The sequence below is a fragment of the Curcuma longa genome, chromosome 9 (genome assembly GCF_044706935.1).
Source record: "Curcuma longa cultivar G26 ecotype Majalengka, Jawa Barat chromosome 9, ITB_CL_G26_1.1, whole genome shotgun sequence".
In the NCBI taxonomy this organism is placed as follows: domain Eukaryota; kingdom Viridiplantae; phylum Streptophyta; class Magnoliopsida; order Zingiberales; family Zingiberaceae; genus Curcuma; species Curcuma longa.
In genome coordinates this window covers 9,945,344-9,965,704 of record NC_133869.1, presented here as the reverse complement: position 1 = coordinate 9,965,704, position 20,361 = coordinate 9,945,344, and the positions used below count along the sequence as shown (strand labels likewise).

The 20,361-nt window shown below is 37.3% G+C and overlaps 2 protein-coding genes across 2 annotated transcripts; one reads left to right on the top strand and one right to left on the bottom strand.

Annotated features, from left to right (window-relative positions):
* The first annotated feature begins 2,357 nt into the window (after positions 1-2,357).
* On the top strand, positions 2,358-3,704 carry LOC141835369 (serine/threonine-protein kinase UCNL-like). The gene is given in 2 exon segments (XM_074722813.1): positions 2,358-2,618; positions 2,620-3,704. Coding segments are annotated over 2 exon segments (1,215 nt in total). The 5' UTR covers positions 2,358-2,375; the 3' UTR covers positions 3,592-3,704.
* A 2,517-nt stretch (positions 3,705-6,221) lies between these two features.
* Positions 6,222-18,685, bottom strand: LOC141834935 (AUGMIN subunit 5). The gene is made up of 10 exons (XM_074722330.1): positions 18,123-18,685; positions 17,327-17,866; positions 16,731-16,872; positions 15,445-15,621; positions 13,997-14,206; positions 13,007-13,192; positions 12,167-12,326; positions 10,162-10,357; positions 6,991-7,123; positions 6,222-6,674 (listed from the first exon to the last, which is right to left on the bottom strand). The coding sequence occupies exons 1-10, from the start codon at positions 18,569-18,571 to the stop codon at positions 6,543-6,545; spliced, it is 2,325 nt and encodes a 774-aa protein (XP_074578431.1). The 5' UTR covers positions 18,572-18,685; the 3' UTR covers positions 6,222-6,542.
* Positions 18,686-20,361: the final 1,676 nt, after the last annotated feature.

Here is a 20,361-nt window from a genome sequence, read left to right as displayed (position 1 = left end):
CGATATAAGTAGCTACCGAGCAACTGTTTAAATAATTTTATGATCGATATTACGATAGTTTTTGACTGACACAAATGATTTTGTCTTTGATGACAACTTAAATATGATGATGCCGGCAAATTACGATAATTTAGCATATCGCATAACTCCGATTCCAAACAAAAGGTTCTACACAAATGTCGATCTTTTGTAGCTCAATCAAAGTGCATGTTGGTCTGTCTCCTACATACTTGTTTGTCTTGGTTCGAATCGATGTGAACCGCGAAGGGGAGCCTACAAAATAGTCGAAATCAAAGACAAAATGAATTAGAAGAATGGAATACTTAGAAGGAGAAATCTCTTTCAATGTAGCCCTCAAGGCTCATTTATAGGCCAACAGCAATTAAATACCCTCTTAATTATTGATTGAGTCTCTAATGCTCTAATCCTAATAAGCCACAAAGGCTGTCCATTACTCACTTATCGACACAAAATGTTAAATGATGACGCATACCAATTGTTCGATATAGATAACCTTCCTACCGATTCACTTACTGAGTAAGTTGAGTTAAATCTTTAAAATATTCATCTATACTTGAATTCGAATTCTAATCCTTTTATTTATTCTCCTAATTATTTTATCATTATATCACACGCAACTTCTAATCCTCTTTTTTTGCCCTCATTCAAAGTATTATTATTAAACTTTAATTATGACAATGATATTACAGATCCCGAGTGATTTTACGTGGCAGATAAGATGAAGAGTCAAAATGACGTGGCAAGTTAGGGTCAATGATCCAACTCCTTTTGACCGACCCAATCACAGCAGCATTCGACCAGACCCCCATTAACCTAACCCGACCTCTATGACCCTCTAACCGACAAGAAGGTCACTCAGTCAGCCAGACCATGCTCGGTCACTCAGTCAACTCGGTCATGCTTGGTCACTCAGTCAGCTTGACTATGCTCGATCACTCAGTCAGCTCAGCCATGCTCGATCACTCAGTCAGTTCGGCCATGCTTGATCACTCAGTCACATCGGCCATGCTCAGTCACTCAGTCAGTCGGCTTCAGTCGACCCCGACATCCTACCCAATCCTGGCTCGGGTACGGCCCCTCGGCTACCTTCAGCAATAGAAGACAATTAGGTGTACGAACACTGTCAAAGGGTCAGGATGGTTACTAGATTGTCAGGTCTGGTTCCCTAGATCCTCTTCTGCCCCTACTCACGGCTAAAAAGCGAGAATAATCCACACGGTTAAGGGATGAGGTGGTTACGAGGTTGGTAGGCTTGGTCCCCTAGATGTCATCCTATCGGCACACTTGTCAGCAGTTCGCAGGGCCTGTCTCCTCAGACACAACACCCGCCTGCCTCGGGTCAGCCATACCGTTCCCTCGAACGGATATATAAGCTCCCCCCTTAGGTATGAAAAAGCTCTCGGGAGGGAGGCTATTTTTCTCTTCTCGTTCTTCTTTCTCTTTTTATCTTTTTGCTGACTTGAGTGTCAGAGCAGTCTGTCAGGAATTCCCGACATTCAGCTAATCCGCTCGTTCAATTTTCGCCTATAGGTCTTTGCATTCATGGGGTTGACGATAGTTGAGGTGGCATAATCTTAACTAGTGGCTTGATTGTTGACGGCATCCAACTGGAACATATACTAATCATGATTAATCCCAAATTTAGGATTATCTAGTACAATGATTCTATAATTAGACAACAAAATCTAATCACTATGCAAATCTATTTAATTAAGACCTCCTAATCATGCAATCTCTTTGTTTACTATACCATATACATCATGCATGCCAGCTAAATAGTTTAATCTTTGTTTTTTTCAAATTAAGACTTCATATTTTATTTTTATAAAATTACACCATCACCAACTCATAGTATTTCACTTCGCTCCCTCAATTTTATGCAATGTTATATAGAACATCAAAATTTTGCCAAATTACATCTTAATTACCTTTTGTAGTTTTGAATGTCCTTTCATTTTTAAAAATAGTTTCTTTCATTGCCAAGAAACTTCTTGTATTTCTTTCTACCGAACACTTTTTACTGTAAATTACAATACACATCTCACATTCTCGCAACTTTAACAAAACAAGTAGAAATGCGATTATTTTCTTCTGCAAGTCTGTTCCGTCATAACCAACTCAGTTATGCTCCGGAGGCGAAATGCGATTATTTTCGAAACTATAGTAGTTAAGTTCCAATTTGAAAATAAAATTTGGAGGAGCGCATTGTAAAACTAGTAAATTAATTGTAGATTTTTTATGGACCAAAGTGGAATTATCCACACAAAGGCATCTCCTCTTTCCCTCCTCCTTTAAATTCTCTCTCTTCTTCTTCTTCTTAATTTTAACCATTGAAAGAAAGAAGAAGAGTATTAATGGAGTTGGAATTGGACCGGTTGAGGGCGGTCCGGGTCATCGGCCGGGGAGCCACGGGAACCGTGTTTCTCGTCACCTCCCGGTGCGCCGGCGATCCTTACCCTCACCTCCCTCCTCTCTTCGCCCTGAAGGTCGTCGAGAAACACTCCCCTTCCGCCAAGCCCGACGCCGACCGCCGCGCGCGCTGGGAGCTCAACCTCCTCTCCCGCCTCACCATCTCCCCCGCCGGCGACGCCGCCGCAGCACCCCTTCCTCCCCTCCCTTCTCGGCGCCGCCGAGACGCCGGAGCTCCTCGCGTGGGCGCTCCCCTTCTGCCCCGGCGGCGACCTCCACGCCCTCCTCCATTCCCTGTCCTCCGACGCAGCCTTCTTCTCGCCGGCCGCAGTCCGGTTTTACATCTCCGAGCTCGTCGACGCCCTTGCGCACCTCCACGCCCTCCGCGTCGCCTACCGCGATCTCAAGCCGGAGAACGTGCTCCTCCAGGCCTCCGGCCACGTCACCCTCACCGACTTCGACCTCTCCCGACACCTCCCCCCTTCCTCTGTTTCCTCTGTCGCCGATCCTCTGCCTCCGCCGCCGGCTCGCCGTTGCTCCCGCCGCCACCTCACGCGCATCTTCGGCGACCACCTCAAGAAGGCCCGCTCCGCCAGGGTCTCTCCTGTGAGCCGCCGGCGGACCAGCTTCTCCGCTGCCGGGGAATCAGGGGATGGCCGCGCCTTCTCCTTCGTGGGAACAGAGGAATACGTGTCGCCGGAGGTGGTGCGCGGCGAAGGGCACGGCCTCGCCGTCGACTGGTGGGCGCTCGGCGTTCTCGCCTACGAGATGGCCTACGGGCGCACGCCCTTCAAGGGGCGGAGCCGCAAGGAGACCTTCCGCAACGTGCTTTCGCTGTCGCCGGAGTTCCCCGGGAACCGCCGCTGCGACCTCGCCGACCTCATCGAGCGCCTCCTCGCCAAGGACCCCGCCCGACGGCTAGGCTCCACCGGAGGCGCCGACGAGGTGCGGGCCCACCCATTCTTCCGCGGCGTGCGGTGGGACCTCCTCGCCGACATCACGAGGCCGCCGTTCCTCCCGCAGCCGGTCGAGGAGCTAGAGGAGGCAGTGGCTGCGGGTTCCGAAGGGTTCGACGTCAGAGACTACTTCAAGGGCCTCCGGCAGCCGTCAGCGTCACTGTCGCCGTCGCCGTCGTCGTCGTGCTCGTTGGCGGAGTTCTAAATTCCAACGCAGGGCCTTTTTCCAGTTAGCACCTCAAAACTTCTCGATTTTTCTACTTCTGTACATAGCGTAACCAATTGCCATTGGTCAGGAGGCCGTCGTAAATAGGTTAAATGAGGGGGGCAAAATGTAATCCTTTCCAATCCAGCGCTTACAAAAAATTTATTAAATTTTATCAAAAAAACACACTTATTTTTACTATTATAAGTATTGTAAAACAATAATATAAGATATTTAAATAATAAAAATACAAGGTTAAAATAATTTATTTAAAATTTAAAGAGAAATTTTATAAAATATCAGTTATATCAATTAAATCGATGAGAAGATGAGAGTTTAAAAGTAAAGATATTAAAATTGATGTGCAAATTAAATGAAAATTGAGAGGATAAAAATTAAAAATATTAAAGAGAAAGTTAGAGTTGCAGATGAGGCCTGACCTCGTGACCTCACTGCAAGGTTGTAGGCGAGGTCTGGCCTTGTGACCTCGTTGAGAGGTTGCCACTAAGGCCGTACGTCATGAGTTGTGACCTCGTCGCGATAGCGAAGACACCACGGTCGTCACTATTTTGCTTTCCTTTTCCTTCTCCTCGTTTACTTTTGTCTTTCATCTTTCCATTCTCCTTCCCAGAGATATATTTTCACGGTGGATTTCTTTCCATTCTTCATCCGTCTCCTCTCGCCTCAAGTAAATAAAGCATTAGAGATATATTTAAAATGATATGAATATATCAATTATGAGATATAAGCTCATGATAAATATAAATATTATTTTTAAATTAAAAATTATGATCTTTAAATGCCAGCTTAATAAGCCAAACTAATAAAAATAATATTTATCTAGCTAGTCTTATAATTTTTATTATAGTGAATAATCTATTAATTATGGAACAATGTCAACGGTCAAAAATAGTATTTCAGATGAAAAAGTCAACACCTAGCTAGCTCCGAAGGATCATCTCAACCCCTAAACCACCCTATAAATTTATTCCTCATCAAGTTTCAAAATCAAGGAGATTAATCTACCTCTTTCTCATCTCTAAGTTATTTGCTTACTTAATCGTAATAATGGAGATGAAAAAGATAGTCTACGCCATTCTTATCATCGGCGCTTCTACCACCCATGCCCTAGCCGCTGAGGCCCCTGCTCCTGGCCCCGCGAGTGCCTCCTTCATTCTCGCACCAACAGTTGGTGTAGTCATCACCACCACCCTAGTCTCCTTCCTCGCCTTCTACATGCATTGATGAAGAAGAAAAGAAAGAAGAAGTAGATAAAGAAGAAGAAAGCTCGATCATGAATTATAATCATCTTGTCTTATTTTTTTACATTGTGATAAATCTAACTTGTAAATTGAGAAGTGAGTAAAATTACTCACTAGTCTCGAGTACTATTCGATAATTGAAATACATACATTATTAGCATTTGTTATTTGCCTAGTAAGAAGCTTGTGTCTAGCTAGTCAAAATTGGTTAACCCTCGATGTTGAGTAAGCGCATGCTGTTAGCTTATTTCATCATTTGGTGATCGACATTGCCAATGTCAGCGATCGAAACTGTTGGAAGGAACGGCTACAAAATGGAACTAGAGCGGACGATTCAACTAGTTAACCCAAAAATCAAGAGCAGAACCATGACGAAGTCAGAAATTTCATATTAAGAGGGAGCGAAAAGTGTGTGTTTATGTTGGAGAAGGGGAGAGACATTGTATCGTTACCCTTAATTTACCCTCCATTCGCCTCTTATTTTTATACCCTTATACCTTTCATGTTCAAAAATTAAGCGGAGGGCAAAGTCGAGTTATTACTCAAGTAGCAAAATTATTTCATAGGACAAGGGTCAAAGCCTATGGAATTCATTCCCCTGTGGATTTAAAGTCCTCCCAAGTAGGAGATTGTGCACTTTGCTTCGTTCAAAATATTTATTCTTATTAGGATTCAAACTCTAAACTCTAATCTTCTTAAATATTTTACCACTGCACCGTATCTGAAAAAACACTATCTTGACAACTTTACCGTTGGGTCGATGTGGTTGACATTGGTGATCTCAAACGTTTCATCATTTGGCGATCGACATTGTCGATATCGGCAATTGAAACTGTTGGAAGGAAGGAACATAACTATTCTACTTGTTAACCCAAAAATCAAGAGCATAACTATTCTACTTGTTAACCCAAAAATCAAGAGCATAACTATTCTACTTAATTAGTTGGATAAATCTCAGTTGAAGTGAATTTCATTCAATTATCTGGTCAGTCATAAACTACTGTTCATGTGAGAATCTCACCGTGCCAGATTTCAGATCAGAGGATTTGGAAGCGACCTCGCGTTGACTGATGGCCATAAGAAGTGCCCCAATCTAATGTGACTGCCAGCCGAAAGCAGAGGAACCGAACAGCACAGAGACAGACATCTATCTGCTGCCTTCATTTCTGCCTGCTCTGCTTGAATAAAAATAGCTCTGCACAAGTTCACAACTTTAATATAAAAAAAAACATAAAATAAGATATGTGGAAATAAATAAATTTAATATTCAACTTCATAAAAAACTTATTTATATTCATTTAATTAAATAAATAAATGAAAATAACTTAATAAATTAAATAAATAAATTTAAACCCGTAAAAAAAATCATGATTCGACATGGTTCCCTCAGCAGACTAAAAGTATGATAGTTTTACATAACCTTTAATTACAAGGGGCATCAGTTCATCATAACCCATTCATTTTGAGATAACTAAAACCTGGAGTTACAAAGAGTGAGTGCATTAGGCATTTGGCCCGGACAATATCGACATCAAACAATATCGACATCAATTAGCAAAACCACAGCTTGCAAGGATTAGACTGAACGCATACCAAACGGAAAAGTATAACGACGGTCGGTCTTACAAAGGAAGTGTTCTGAGAAGGAATGTGTGGAGCCTGAGAATTTGACCCATCTGGAGGGTAACATCACAACAGCTTCTGGTCGTAGAACGCCATCTGGAGTTGTTTCACCCCGTTGAGCCAAGCACCGACATTTAGCCCGTCAACGGTCACCCAGTCGACGGCAGTTGCTGCTGGCTGCTCCCACCATTCATCAACCTTCAAAAAAGTGGATTTATGAAACAAGGCACCATTGTTTTAATCGAAATCCATTAAAGGTTACCTAATTAAAATGTGTGCCTAACATCCTAATTTATGCACCTACAATTCACCTAGCAAGATTATAAGTGCACAACTTCTGAGTTTTTACAGGTTACAACCCACCTAGCAAAGAAATGAAATAAACCTAAGATTGCATGAAAAGATTGATAAACGGAATAGCCTGCAATAGAGGCACACATTATCATAATAAAACTACAAGCTGTGTATTATTCTATCGTATGAACTATTAACAAATTGATGAGTAGTTTCTCACCAAGCATCTAACACGTTGGCAATTCTCCAAGCATCTTTGTGCATCCAAGACGGCCTTACGAAGTTCAGGCAACCATCTGTCTGCAACTATTTTTTCTTGTTCACCAGCTAACTTCAAACAATAACTGGCAATCCTGCAAGTTCAACCGGTAAATAATGAATTTGCATTAGAAACAGGTAAGGGGCACAAAAAAAAAAAAACTGTTCTATTGGTATATTTAAAAACCCAATTGATCACGGTTTGCCTTTAAACTTGCAACAAAAGAGCAACATGCAGCGAAATGAAATATGAAACAAAGATCTAAGGCAGCTGGTATCAATGACTACATAGGTGAAATAAGCACACAAAGTGGATGAGATCTCATGTGATTCATCCTTATAAGCTAAGTCTAGCATGTTAAACAAATTTAAGCATGTCTCCTTCATTGGCAGCCGATGCTCTAAATGTTTTACATAGGTGCTTTCTTGGATAGTTGTTGGCTACGTAGACAGTCTGGGCATTGAGACCATCAACTAATCACCAAACTGCTTAAGGTTTGGAAGGCCAAAGGTCTATGCAGTCCATTGTGTTACCCTTCCACAACGATCCCAATCAGCTCTCTCCAATTCCTTGTCAACCTACCGTGATGATTCTGAGAGTTTTACAGCACCAATAATGAGATCCTCCAAGAATACTACGAGATGTTCTAGTAGATCATCCTCCACGAAGGCGATGACTATCGGAAAAGGAAGGAGATCACCTGATTCCTAAAATTTCAAGTGCTGGAAGAAATGGAATGGAAGCCTCTACACTGCATGCACAACGAGTACATAGTTGGCTCATCAGTCCCTACTATGGTGTCTCTATCTGTCTTTTGGGATGAAAAATTAGTGAGTTTCAATTCCTTCCAATTACCAGACACCCGTTTGAGCGATCTCGATTTTGCTCACAAACTCAGGGTCAAAACAGAGTGGTATACATTGATACAAGCAACCTCAAAGAGCAAGGCCATCGGATCAGCAAGTTCCTAAGAATCCTCTTAATGCTTCCTTGAACCATGGATCCCATAACCTTTCAACCATTCTGCTGCAACCCTGGCAGCTATTGTTCTGACATTAGTAACTGAAGAAGTGGTACATATGTGTGGTAACGGTTGGCCATATTTCAGGTATTGTTCATCTTGGGCAGGCACATGATCCTTCAAGTGGAGCACCTATTGCCTATTCAATATGAGCCCCTCTTAAGTGTTCTATCTGCCTCATTTTTCCCTACCCTTACTCCACCACTTCTACCAGGTAAGATTCCTTTTCCAATGGGGTTGACTTTTGGTCTCCCCTTGTCCTAAAAAACAGTTTAATATGCTAGTGCAATAAACAATTGAGGAATCAACTTTTCAACTTTAATAAGTAGTTTCAATTGTCACAGACAATTTGAATTGAGAGAAGCATAGCATATATAATGTTGACATGACATAGTATATTCAACCATAGGATTCATGATTTGTATCATGCGATACAATACAATTCATATATAAAACAATAAGATTCTTACATATGAACTCAATTCATTGATAAGCAAGAGATTTCAATTCTTTGCAGCTGGTTCTTTGAATTCTAACTTAAACATCTACTGATCTACTGCGACGGCTTACATTGTAAACAGGGTTTTTTTTTTTTTTTTTGCAATTCACATTTATCGTAATATTGTCATGGAAAGACTTGCACACACAAGAATGAGTGGTTGTAATGCCCATTTTCAGTCGGGATGCTCAGAAAGAGAGCAGCCCATTTCCTAAGAAAAAAACATAAGGAGACTCACTCATAAAGCCAGAAAACCAATTGGACTATGAGAGCTACAACTGAAAATAAACCCTTCATGGAAGCAGGGCTATGATTGTTCCACTACAACAAGGTAGGGGCAGAGGTAGATCAATTGGAACTAGGGAATACCCTGGTTGATTTGTAGACATTGAAATGGCAGTAAAACAAGAAAGATTGCAGCGTAGAGTCTTGTTTTCCATCTAAGAGGAGTTTCCATCTCATAGGTAGTTAGCTAAGTGTGTCAAATGAGCAATCATGCTACTTCAGCAATAATCATGCTAACCAAACGTAAATATAATGCTCTTGGAGCATGCAGTGGAAATGAGATCACTAGAAATTGATTGAACTAACATATGGTGGAAAATTAAAATTGATTTTTAAGGTCAGTATTCTCTTTTTATCACCATCCTAATTCAATAATTTTTATTTATTTTATTTAGTTATTTGAATTCTTTTCACTTCCCCCCCAGATTTACTTACCAAAGCAGGCATTTTAATAGCAAGCAAGGAACTTGCAACTTGCAACTCTTATAAGTGTATGGGGATGGGGGTGTCAAAAGTGGCATGGTGTAATGACTCAGTCTGATTTAATATGAATCAATTTTGAAAACAAGAAAGAAACCTCATTAAGAATTAAATCTAAGTAAAAGTAAACCTAACCCATTAAGAAATTAAATTAATCCCAATATCCTTAAAATTAAATCAAATTTATTGTAAAGAAAAGAAGAAAGATATGACAAATTTTATATTACTCTTATCAAATGGAGACACAGAGTTGACAATAGTCATTGTGGACTAAACACCTAATAATTGAAATAGATTTTGTCACATTGATGATAATGATTTTTCTATATCATATCAAAGTAGATTTTCAATAGTTAGTAATGATTTATCTTTCAAATGCTTTCTCTCGTTTGATTTGAAGTCATATTATGTTTAAGTTGTCTTCCATTAGACGATAATGATTTTTTTATGTCAACAGCATTTAAAGAAAAAGTTCCTAATGCTTATTTCATTGCAATACTTAATTAAATTAATTTGTACATTATCATTAGTGGAAGATATGATTATATAGTTTTGTTATAAATAAGCATCCCATCTCGATCTATTGTTTTGCTATTAAATGAAGTATTATATTATTTTATATAATTTTAGATATCAAAACTATTCTTAAAAAAGTGAATTTTTTTAATCAAATTTTATAATTTTTTAATCTAAAATCTTACAATTCATGATTTGATATGATTCATGATTCAATAATTCACCGAAATAATTTATGATATGAACCGCAAATTGACAGCCTGTATTCAACAGTCCAGATCTCTAATGGACCTAGGAGGCTTGTTCAAACTATATATCAGGAAAAATTTACCTTTCATAATCTTGTTGCATCCGGTGTGCATGGTTCAGTAAAATGCAATCATTCTCGACAAGGTACCGTCTCGTATGAACGAGATTAATTGCCTTGGACAAATCCTCCAAGATGTTAGCCTCAGAACCCCGAAGCTTTAAACAAAATTCCAATGACTCTAAGACAGATGCTAAGCCAGCATCTGCACCTTCAACACCTACTCAAAAATCCACATGATTCAGATAAAAATTTATCAATTCTAGTAAGAAATTTTGGATATGGGATTTGTGAACAAATTGAAGTTATTTAGAAAGGTTGAACAGCATGGCAAAAATAAATAATATATTTTCAACTGCATGTTAGAAACCAGGGATCTCGAAACATGGAAAGCTTCAAAAAGATTATTTATTTTATTAATGAAACCAAAGTAGATGAATTACTAATAATTTAATGCACTGATTGTAAAAAAAAACCTTAAAAATTTAACTTATAGTGGTATACAAGGTTGCATTTTTTTAGAATAATTTCTATCGATAAAAATGCACAAAGATATGGAAAAGAAAATATTGAGGTTATACATCTACAACATAAAACATTGAGCTATTGAATCTAAGCAATTTGTATAATGAAAAGTTTATATCAAGTTAAATTAATGCATAAAAGAAAATATTTTTTATCTTCCACATCATACGTAACAAAATACATAAATGAACAAAAAAAACCTATAATACTTGCAATTCCAAGTGTTTACAGAAATATTAGCAAATTGCTAATGGTGATTTTCTGTAGGAAATTAACAAGATATATCTTCATACTCAATTAATATTTTCCAATTTACAACTTTTTATAAGAAATCCACATCATAGAAGTGGTTATATAATTAATTGAATATAATATAATTAAGAATGCTATAAAACATGTATAGTCAACAGTAAGAATGCATGCTTATTTTCCAATTTACAACTTTTTATAAGAAATCCACGTCATAGAAGTGGTGATATAATTAATTGAATATAATATAATTAAGAATGCTATAAACCATGTATAGTCAACAATAGAATGCATGTTAGATATACAAGACTAAAATTTCAATCATAAATGATAATTTGTAATACAATTTTCCCAACTAATAATGCATTAGCAATTGAATCATAAAATATATAAGCAATGCAGTTTCATAGATTTGTAACCTCTTGACTTCTTTTTATTTTTTGTACAAATTTGTTTGATTAACTAATTATATTAACAGTGAAGTGCAGTCTAAGATTTTAAAATTATTAATCTTATTGTATTTATTAACTATTCAAGAATTTATCTTAACCAATAAATAAGTGACAGTCCAATATACTTGTAATTAAAGAACTCATATTGTTAATCCAATCTATAAGTATAATAATTTAGTACCATCCTAAATAAATTTATATAAATCGAATTATTTAATGTTTATGGATATATTACTATTTTTTCCCCTTTCACTTACTTTATATTTTAAGATTAATATTGTTTTTCCCCATTCCCACCTGATCTGATATGGTCAATATAAGATTTTTGGACCAATTGAACAATATTGATTTTGTGAATGCTTTCAAGCTTATTAATATTTTCCATGATAAATGTACCATAGGGATATAAGTGACAAGGATCACAAAATAAGGATCTTAGAAACCATGACCGATATCACCCACATGCTTAAGGAGCAATGACAAACCTAGGAAGCCTGGCAATTGAAATGCATAAAACACAATCATTTTCATGAGAACTGCATCTGCTGGATAACATCTTAAAGATTAAATGTATTGTGGTTCAATCTGTGAAAGAATCTCAAAAATCAGATAGTATGATGATTCAATCTGACCAAGTTGAAACCAATAATCTTACTATCTGGAGAAGTGATTATAATGATGTTAGCATGGTCCTAGTATCATGTTAACAAATTGGGAGAGGAAACAAAAACACAAAAAAAATTCAGCATAATGTGCATTCTTTGCATTAAACTGTCAAACAATAGGATGACATTGTCACTAACCAGAACGAAATTGGAGAGCAGTAGAGATGCGGCATATAGATGGGATGGCAGATGGATCCCTAGCACCAGCTCTTGTTGTTAATATTGCAGCATTTTTCTCAGCAGCTGCAAGTGCTTCAGCTCCTGTGACACCAGGGGCACCAATGGACTCCACAAGCTCCTGATCAAATATTAAAAATAAACAAAGCTTAACTGTCCAGTATTTTGTTTTATGAACTAAAATACAAATAAACTTTAACAAGCTTGCAACGAAGGTTGAAAATTTAGGTATGGTGCTGATATGTCATATGGTCGTCTCAGGTATGACACTCCAGTTGGCATGACAACATCCCTTCAAAATGTATTTATCTAAAAATTGGAGTCCCTCTATAATTTCACTTTCTATTCAAAGAATTATTTCATAACTTCATATTTTTATCAATCCTTGTAGAGCTCAAAATTGGGCAGTATACCACCCAGTGTTAACAGCATAGAAAGCACTGCCACTTGTACAAGCTGTCCACGGCAAACCAACTGAAATGTGATAGTCAGACTTACTGAGTCAGGCATCAGACAATCACAAGTCACCCATATCAGCAATCTAGTACAAGATTTAGAACATGGAATGCCTGGTTGAAAGTAGTGAGGCAAGTAAAAGGCTTACTGGCTTTCTAAATATTAAGATAAGCCCTATATGATTAAGACTTAGGTGCATTCTCTTCTGGTGCTGAAATTAATCAACCATGTGTTTTTTTAAGTTTTTCATGACCCATAAAAAATTTTTGTAGCCTTGAAGGCATGAAAGTAGTACTTGTTGCACTGTAATTTGACAGACGAGAAACTTGCAAGATGGTAGCTAACCTGCGGGGTCGCAGGCAGCATGTATAGACTATTGTCTAAACTTTGAGAAAAGGAAGATAATTCTCTCTCTATGAGATCCTTCGAATTGTTTGAAATGTTCACCACAGCTGTACATGTTGGAAGAATAGTCTTTGCTGCATGTTCTTGGGCAGTCAATGGTTGCTGTTCCCAGAATGTCGCTGCCTCCTGCAGTGTAACAGAGACAGATAATGAATTTCTTTCACCGTTAATGCATGCAATTATGAGTTTGTCAATAAGAAGGTTGTAGTCATATATCATAACTGAGGCGTTAAGAGAAGTACATTGAGCTTCTGTTGATAAAAAAAGTGAGATATTAATTAGACAAAAAATCTAGCAACATTTAAGAAAAAATATAGGAAAAGGAAATTATTTTAGTCACATTGTTACCATTATGAAACATGCAAACTGCCAAACTTTTTTAGTAACTTGAATGAAAGAGTTTAACTGCTGATGACTCTACTACCTGACAAAACATGTTTTGAGAGAATACGTGAATATGAATAACAAAGTGATTCATACATGAGGATGATGAGATATTTCTGTATTCAGTGCCAGAATTAATTGACTTCAGGGCAGGTCTTTCATTGCCAAAGCAGATAACTTTGATTACTTGCATTGCATCGATAGTAGTTTAAGATTAGTTGTATTTGGCTCAGTAAACATTAATATATTGGGAATTTGTGATTACCAAAAACATTAACCAAATATATACATACCCAAACAAAGAGCCTAGGGTTTGCATGATTGATAAATTCATGATTGCAGGGATAATGGAGCACCTATCAGATGCTTAAAGAACAGGCAGAAGTATGGTGTCTTTTACATTAATATTTACAGTTAAACATTGCCCAGTTGGTGATATGTTTAGGGCTCAATAAAATAGTACATTAGTACAAATGTATATGTTTGCAATATCAATTAAGATCATAGTTGCTAAAAGACAAGATGAAAATTAAAAAAGTTTCTAACCATGTTGGCCTTGACAAGAGAAGCATAAACATTCTCCAATTCTGATCTACGAGCATCAAATCCTTCTATTTTTTTCCACTTCTTCTTCAACAAATCTTCAGCTTCTTTCCACTCTGCACACAAATTGTTTAAACGTTGCACCTCAGATGTCAGTGTACCTAAACTTGCTCTGAGTCCAGCAACTTCTCTTTCCCTGCCTAAGACCTCCAACTATATGGTACACAAAAAAAAAAAAAAATTGGGATAAGAAAATAACCGAACACTAACTCGAAGGAAGTGAAGAAGCACCAACAAAGTAATTAAGAAATGAGAACATTAGGATGGCAAAAACATCTCAATCTTCCAGTAATATGCTGCAGCAGACAGAGAAGATCCAGGTCACATTATATAGAGATGTTTCCTGGCCTTGTAGTGGAAGATTTATTCCATTAGTTTGTAAAAGAATGAATATATCAACTGTACTAGGATATGAATAAACTATAAGTTTTCCGAGTAGCTGCAAAAGATTACTAAAAAAAAAGTAGAGAAAATTTCATTTTGCACCCCACCCCCACCACATAGTTTACTTATTTATTCAAAATGCTCATCATACTTTCAAAGTTGTCATTTTTACACCCAAACTTAAACCGTTGTCGAAATACCCCTCCTTTGTTAACAACTAACGGAGGCTAATAGTAGTATGCACTATAAATGACAAATTGATCACAAAACATTTGCAAATCAACTCAAGGTGAAATTTTTCATCACAATAAACTTTTTTGACAAAAAAATGATGATATGCAATATGTTTCTAGAGAGGTGTTGACAAGTTCGGAGTCAAAATCTTCAATTTTTAAACCACAAGATGTTTTTTAGCTTGTGAAAAAACTGTCATAACTGACACAAATTGGCATAGATGTCATGTAAGCTAATTTGCAAATTGGTTTGCGATGCAAATATATCCCTCTAGTGAAGTTGTTGACTTCAAAGTGGCTAAAATCTTCGATCTTTAACCCATAGGCCAATTTTCAAAAGTGGCACAAAATTGCCACAAAGTAAAAAATTTTCATCAAAATAAGTTTATTGGGGGATCTAAAAAAGCCGGATATGTATCTTTAATGGTGTTGACAAGTTCAAAAAGACCAAAATTTTAATTTTTAGACCATAAGTGGATTTTCAATTGAGCTTGTACCATCAGAAATTAGCCCTTCCCTTTCCCTGTCACATTTTGCATGTTATGCACATGACTAACAGAAAATTAGTGTCCCTGCAAGTAAGTGACAGAGAGGAGTATTTCGACAATGGTTCAAAAGTATGGAGGGAGAAATATGACAATATTGAAAGTGTTCTCTAGAAATTATAATGTGCTCTCCAACTAAAACTTCATAAACAAATGTATCAAGAATGACTCAGAAGTCAATTCAAACCTTTATGATATCATCATTTTAAGTATGGAAGAAGCCACATACCTCAAAATTATGGATAGCCCCAAGGTTTTGAGTAGCGCCTTCAGCAGGAAGTGTCTGTAAAGTAACCACATCATTGCTTCCATGTGAACGTTCTAATAGCTTTTGACATAAGGCCTTAGCTTCTGCAGCTTTGTTTAATGCATCTTCAGTGGCTACAAATTGTTGGACATGTGCTTTCTGCAAGGCAATACAAAATTTGCAAACTCCTAGAAGCAAACAAAAGTAGCACTGAAATATAAAAACTGTGTCTGAGATGGAGTAAAACATATTTCACTGATGATATCCACAAAATTTATCTGCAAGTGCATAGGGTTGTATATTCAGAATTGATTAGGAACACTTTGAGATTAGATATGATAAAAAATAATGCAATTGGTTAAGCCTTTTAAATTGTTTGTAAACTAAATTTATTAACCACAGTCTGCATTAAACAAGACGTGGAGAAAGGTGGAAGTAAGATCCTATTTGCCATTTTATAATAAAGTTAATGATTGGAACAAGATTCAGGTTAAATAAATACCTCCATTTATTAGATACCAAAATGATTGCAGTAATTGATTACAAGTATAAAAAGGGGTCCATCTTCAGGGTTCAGATTATAGTTTTTAGCGTACTGGGGGCAATATTTGAGTTACATTATTTGACAGAATAAGCCTACATTTGGCTGAAATGATAAAAGCATATGCAGAACTATTCAAGGATAACATAAGGTATTACACCAAAATATAGACTACACAAGCAGCAAACAAGCTGTAACCAGGATGACAAAAGTACAGTAGTTGAAAATTTGCAGTAACCAGATAGAGTATTAACAAGAAGCCAATTTCCATAGAGGAGTATTCATGGCTTATAGGTATGGATCTATAATTTATGCAGCTTTTGCCAAATATCACAAGGTAGACCTATTCCTTCTCAAAATTTGAGCTTAGATGAATCAAAAATCAAGTTAGACATTAACTTTTGAGCCTATGGTTCAAATGAAGCTAACGACCTTTGGACAGAATTAAATTTGGCAGCAGAATGACTAAAAAATAACAATTTTGAAGAAAATAGTGTCATCACCAAGAATTATATCCCAAATCCCAACTCAATTGTCCAAACATAAAGATTGATGTGTTGATCGTTAATCAACTTCAACAGAATCAAATAAAAGTTTCAAGATATAGAACTTCAATCAAATTTGATCTAATCAAGATCGCATTGCGAGTTTGAGACATGAATTCTTTGAACCGAATGGATAGCAAAAGGATCCATTCCATAAGATGTGTCTGGATAATAGACAGTACCTGTCTTTCAAGAAGCTGATCATAGGTTGCTTTTGTAGGTATCTCTGTCCCAATCTTACTATTACCATACACTTGGTAAGGTAAGGGTGAGCTTGAATCAGGAGAAGCAGCATCTAGTACCATGTCATTTTCATACTTGTATCTAAATAAAAATTATTTTAGTAACAACAACTTAATAAGCAAAAGCATTTTGACTGAATCAAAAATGCATGCCAAAACCTTCAAATAATCAATAATTGTCAGTAAATAACATTGGCAGTGAGCCCACTGGAGAAATCTAGCAACAAAACAACATAGTATAATTCCATAGTCAACCTCACATATAAGGACATTAATGAACAGTGACAAGCTTACAAGCTACAAAATTGAGGATTGTTAGAGTATGATTCTACAAAGTATATTCTGGAGAACTAAATCATTTATATCAGGAAGTATTGCAGCTTTAATATGAAAATAATCTATGTGGCACAGTATAAATGAATGGACAGTTACTCAAGTAACCAAATCAAACTATTGCTAATGGGAACAAAGTGACACGGCTACAAAACTAAAAGAACTCAGTCCAACTAAACAAAATAGAAAGTTCAGTGAACTACCTTAAGAGTTCTGCATCGACCCTGATATCAATCTTTTCAGTATCCTTGTGAATGAGTGTGCTATCCCTCATAGCACATGAAGTGATTGACTGAAGTAAAAGGGAAGGATTTTTAAGTTTATCCCTCACAATTGCTTTAGCATCTTCAGGTATTTCTCCATCAAACTCAATTCCTAGTTTGGCAGCATCTATCTGGGAGTTGAGGTTGACACCCATCCCTTCATAAGCAGGAAAAGTTCTCCTTATCTTTTCGATCATGTGAGAAGCAAGAACTTCACAAGCTTTCTGAGTATCTCTCTCTCTTGATGTTTCTACAAGCACAATATCTTCCAAGGATCGGATGCCTTTGACAGTTGAATAAACTGCTTTCTCACCATGAGTACGGAGTTCATCAGTAACATCATTGTTACCGCTCGTAATCAACCTACGGACATCCCTTGCTTGATCAACATAGTGATGAAGCCGCCTTTGATACTCTGCGAATATCTTTGCTGCCTCATCACATTGCTGGTCATATGCTTCCAAGATCACTTGTTTGTGCCTAATACATTAAAACACAGTAAATCAACAACTAAACTATGCAGTCACTTACAAATGCACAGAGCTAAAATTTTGCAGATGTGCATATAAGCCTATCATGGGAAAACCTACAAGACTACCTGATGCTCGAGCATACAAATGAATCAAGACCATAGAGTAAAAAAATCATTTTCCCCCCCCCCCCCCCCCCCCCCCCCCCCCCCCCCTTTTCTTTCCATATCATCATTTGTTTCAAATAGCGGAAGGGCGATCCTTACCTTGCATTCGATCTCTCATCAAGCATCCTCTTTCGCTCAGATTCCTCCCGAGCGACCTCAGCCATCCGAGCCTTCAACTCCTTCCGCTGCCGCCGCACCACGTTCCTCAATCTCTCAGCCTCCTCCTGCGCCAGATCTCTCTCCCGGATAGCGATCTCCCTGGCCTCCGCAGAGGAGCCCTCCTCCCTCTCTCTCCGCCTCCCCCTGCCCACCTCCGCGGCCCCCACCGCTGGAGCCACGCCGTGCACCAACATGTTCCTCCGCACCGTCGCCACGGTGTGCTCCGAGCGGACCCTCTGCAGGAGGAAGCTCCACACGGGCACCATGTTCCCGCGGCAGATCTTGCGAAGCTGGTCGGGGGAGGGCGGCGCCGAAGGGTAGCCCATCTCCTTGAGGAGCCACTCCAGGATCGCCTCCGGGCGGGCGGCCGCGGTCCCGTGGCCCTGCATTGCGACGACCGGATCTCGACCGCCGACGACGGTATCAGAAACCACGATTCAGATCCAGTTGAGGAATCAAAGCGAGCGGATCTCGATGTAGAGTTAGGGCTCGTGGACTGGAGATGGATGTGCAGGCAGTTGAAGGAGGCCGGCCGAGACAGAGGAGGGCTTTTAACCTGCGCCGGCGTTATTAGTGCGCCTCTGCAGGGGTGTAGACGAGCCGAGCCGAGTCGAAGGCTGTGCGGACGAGCTGAGCTGAGTTGAGTCAAGCCGAACTTAGCCGTTCAAATTTATTTGCATTTAAATTTATTTATTTACTTATCAAGATTATTTGAATTTATTTATTAAAAAAATTTCAAATTCAAACTCAATTATTATTAAATGTTAATTTATTATGTATTTTTTATTTTTAATGTATTATAAATAATTTAAAATTGTAAAAAATTATAAATTAAAATATGTAATTGAATTAAAAATAAAAAAATTATAAAAATGATTATTTTATTAAGATCAATTATATTTTTTTAAACAGAAAATATTTTAAATAAAAAGCATTTTTCTTCTCATTTTAAATGAGACATTTTTCTTCTCATTTTAAATGTTGGTTGCATGAGACACTTTTGTCCTTGATTCTTTGCCCATGTTCAGTTCAAATATTAATTTAATATTTATGATACATTATAAGCAGTCATATAATCTTAAAACTCTCAATGTGGGACTAAAGGTGTGAATGAAATCTTCCCTCCATTTTTCTCTTGTTTCCATTCAAATTTTCCAACACACCTCCATTGACCAATAACAACTTCATATGCCTCCAATCCTCGAAAACTCTACAATTGGTCACGACAAATATCTCTTTGTTTAACTCGACTTCGTCGAAATTCGAACCCTTGTCATCTTCTGTAAATCTGTTCCGAAATCGTAATCAACTGAATTATGTCCCGATAGTTATTCCTTGCAATGCTAATTGGCATGAAAGGTGGATTTTTGAGGTCGGTTGTTGGATGAATTTTTAAATTTATTCAATGGATAAAATATGAGAAAAATTATCTATTTTCAAGATTAGTTTGGATGGTATGAATATTTAAATTAATAAAAAATATGACTAAATCTTAAATTTTATTTGTAAATTATTCTTTTTTACTCATCCATCTAAATATTAAAATAGATTTACTTAAAACTACTACAATTAGAACAATTTTAATAGAAATATAATAATAATAATAACAATAATGATAATAATAAAGAATTATCCTTTTTAAATTTTGCCCATAAAAAAATTTCCCATATGGCCATGTACAATGTATATAATTTGACTAAAGATCCACTAATTTAATGAGTAAATCATTAGTTCAATTCCTTCCTTCAACAAGGAGAAAGATTAGAGTGATAATTAATCAAAGTATTCTACAAAAAAGATTCCTCAATACGTTTCAGTAAAAAGGTGGAATTTGTCATTCCAACGGTTCCACACAGTGGACCCCACGACTATTTGTGAAAAGGTAAATTGAGAAGTTACAGTTGACCACGATTATCTATGAGGAGGTAAATCAAGAAGTTATATCATCTCGACTTTGTCAAGATTTGACCCTTGTCCTCAACACGCAATTTTAAGTCAAATTGATGTGTAAATGATGCCACTTTAAATCGTTAATCATGTTGGTTAATAGTTTTCAAAGTTAAGATAATGTGTAATTACTACTAATTATTTTGATTAACAGTAATTGAGGTCACGTCGATAAATTATGAAAATATAATGGCTAAAGTGTAATCGAAATAAAATATAATAAAAAAAGTTT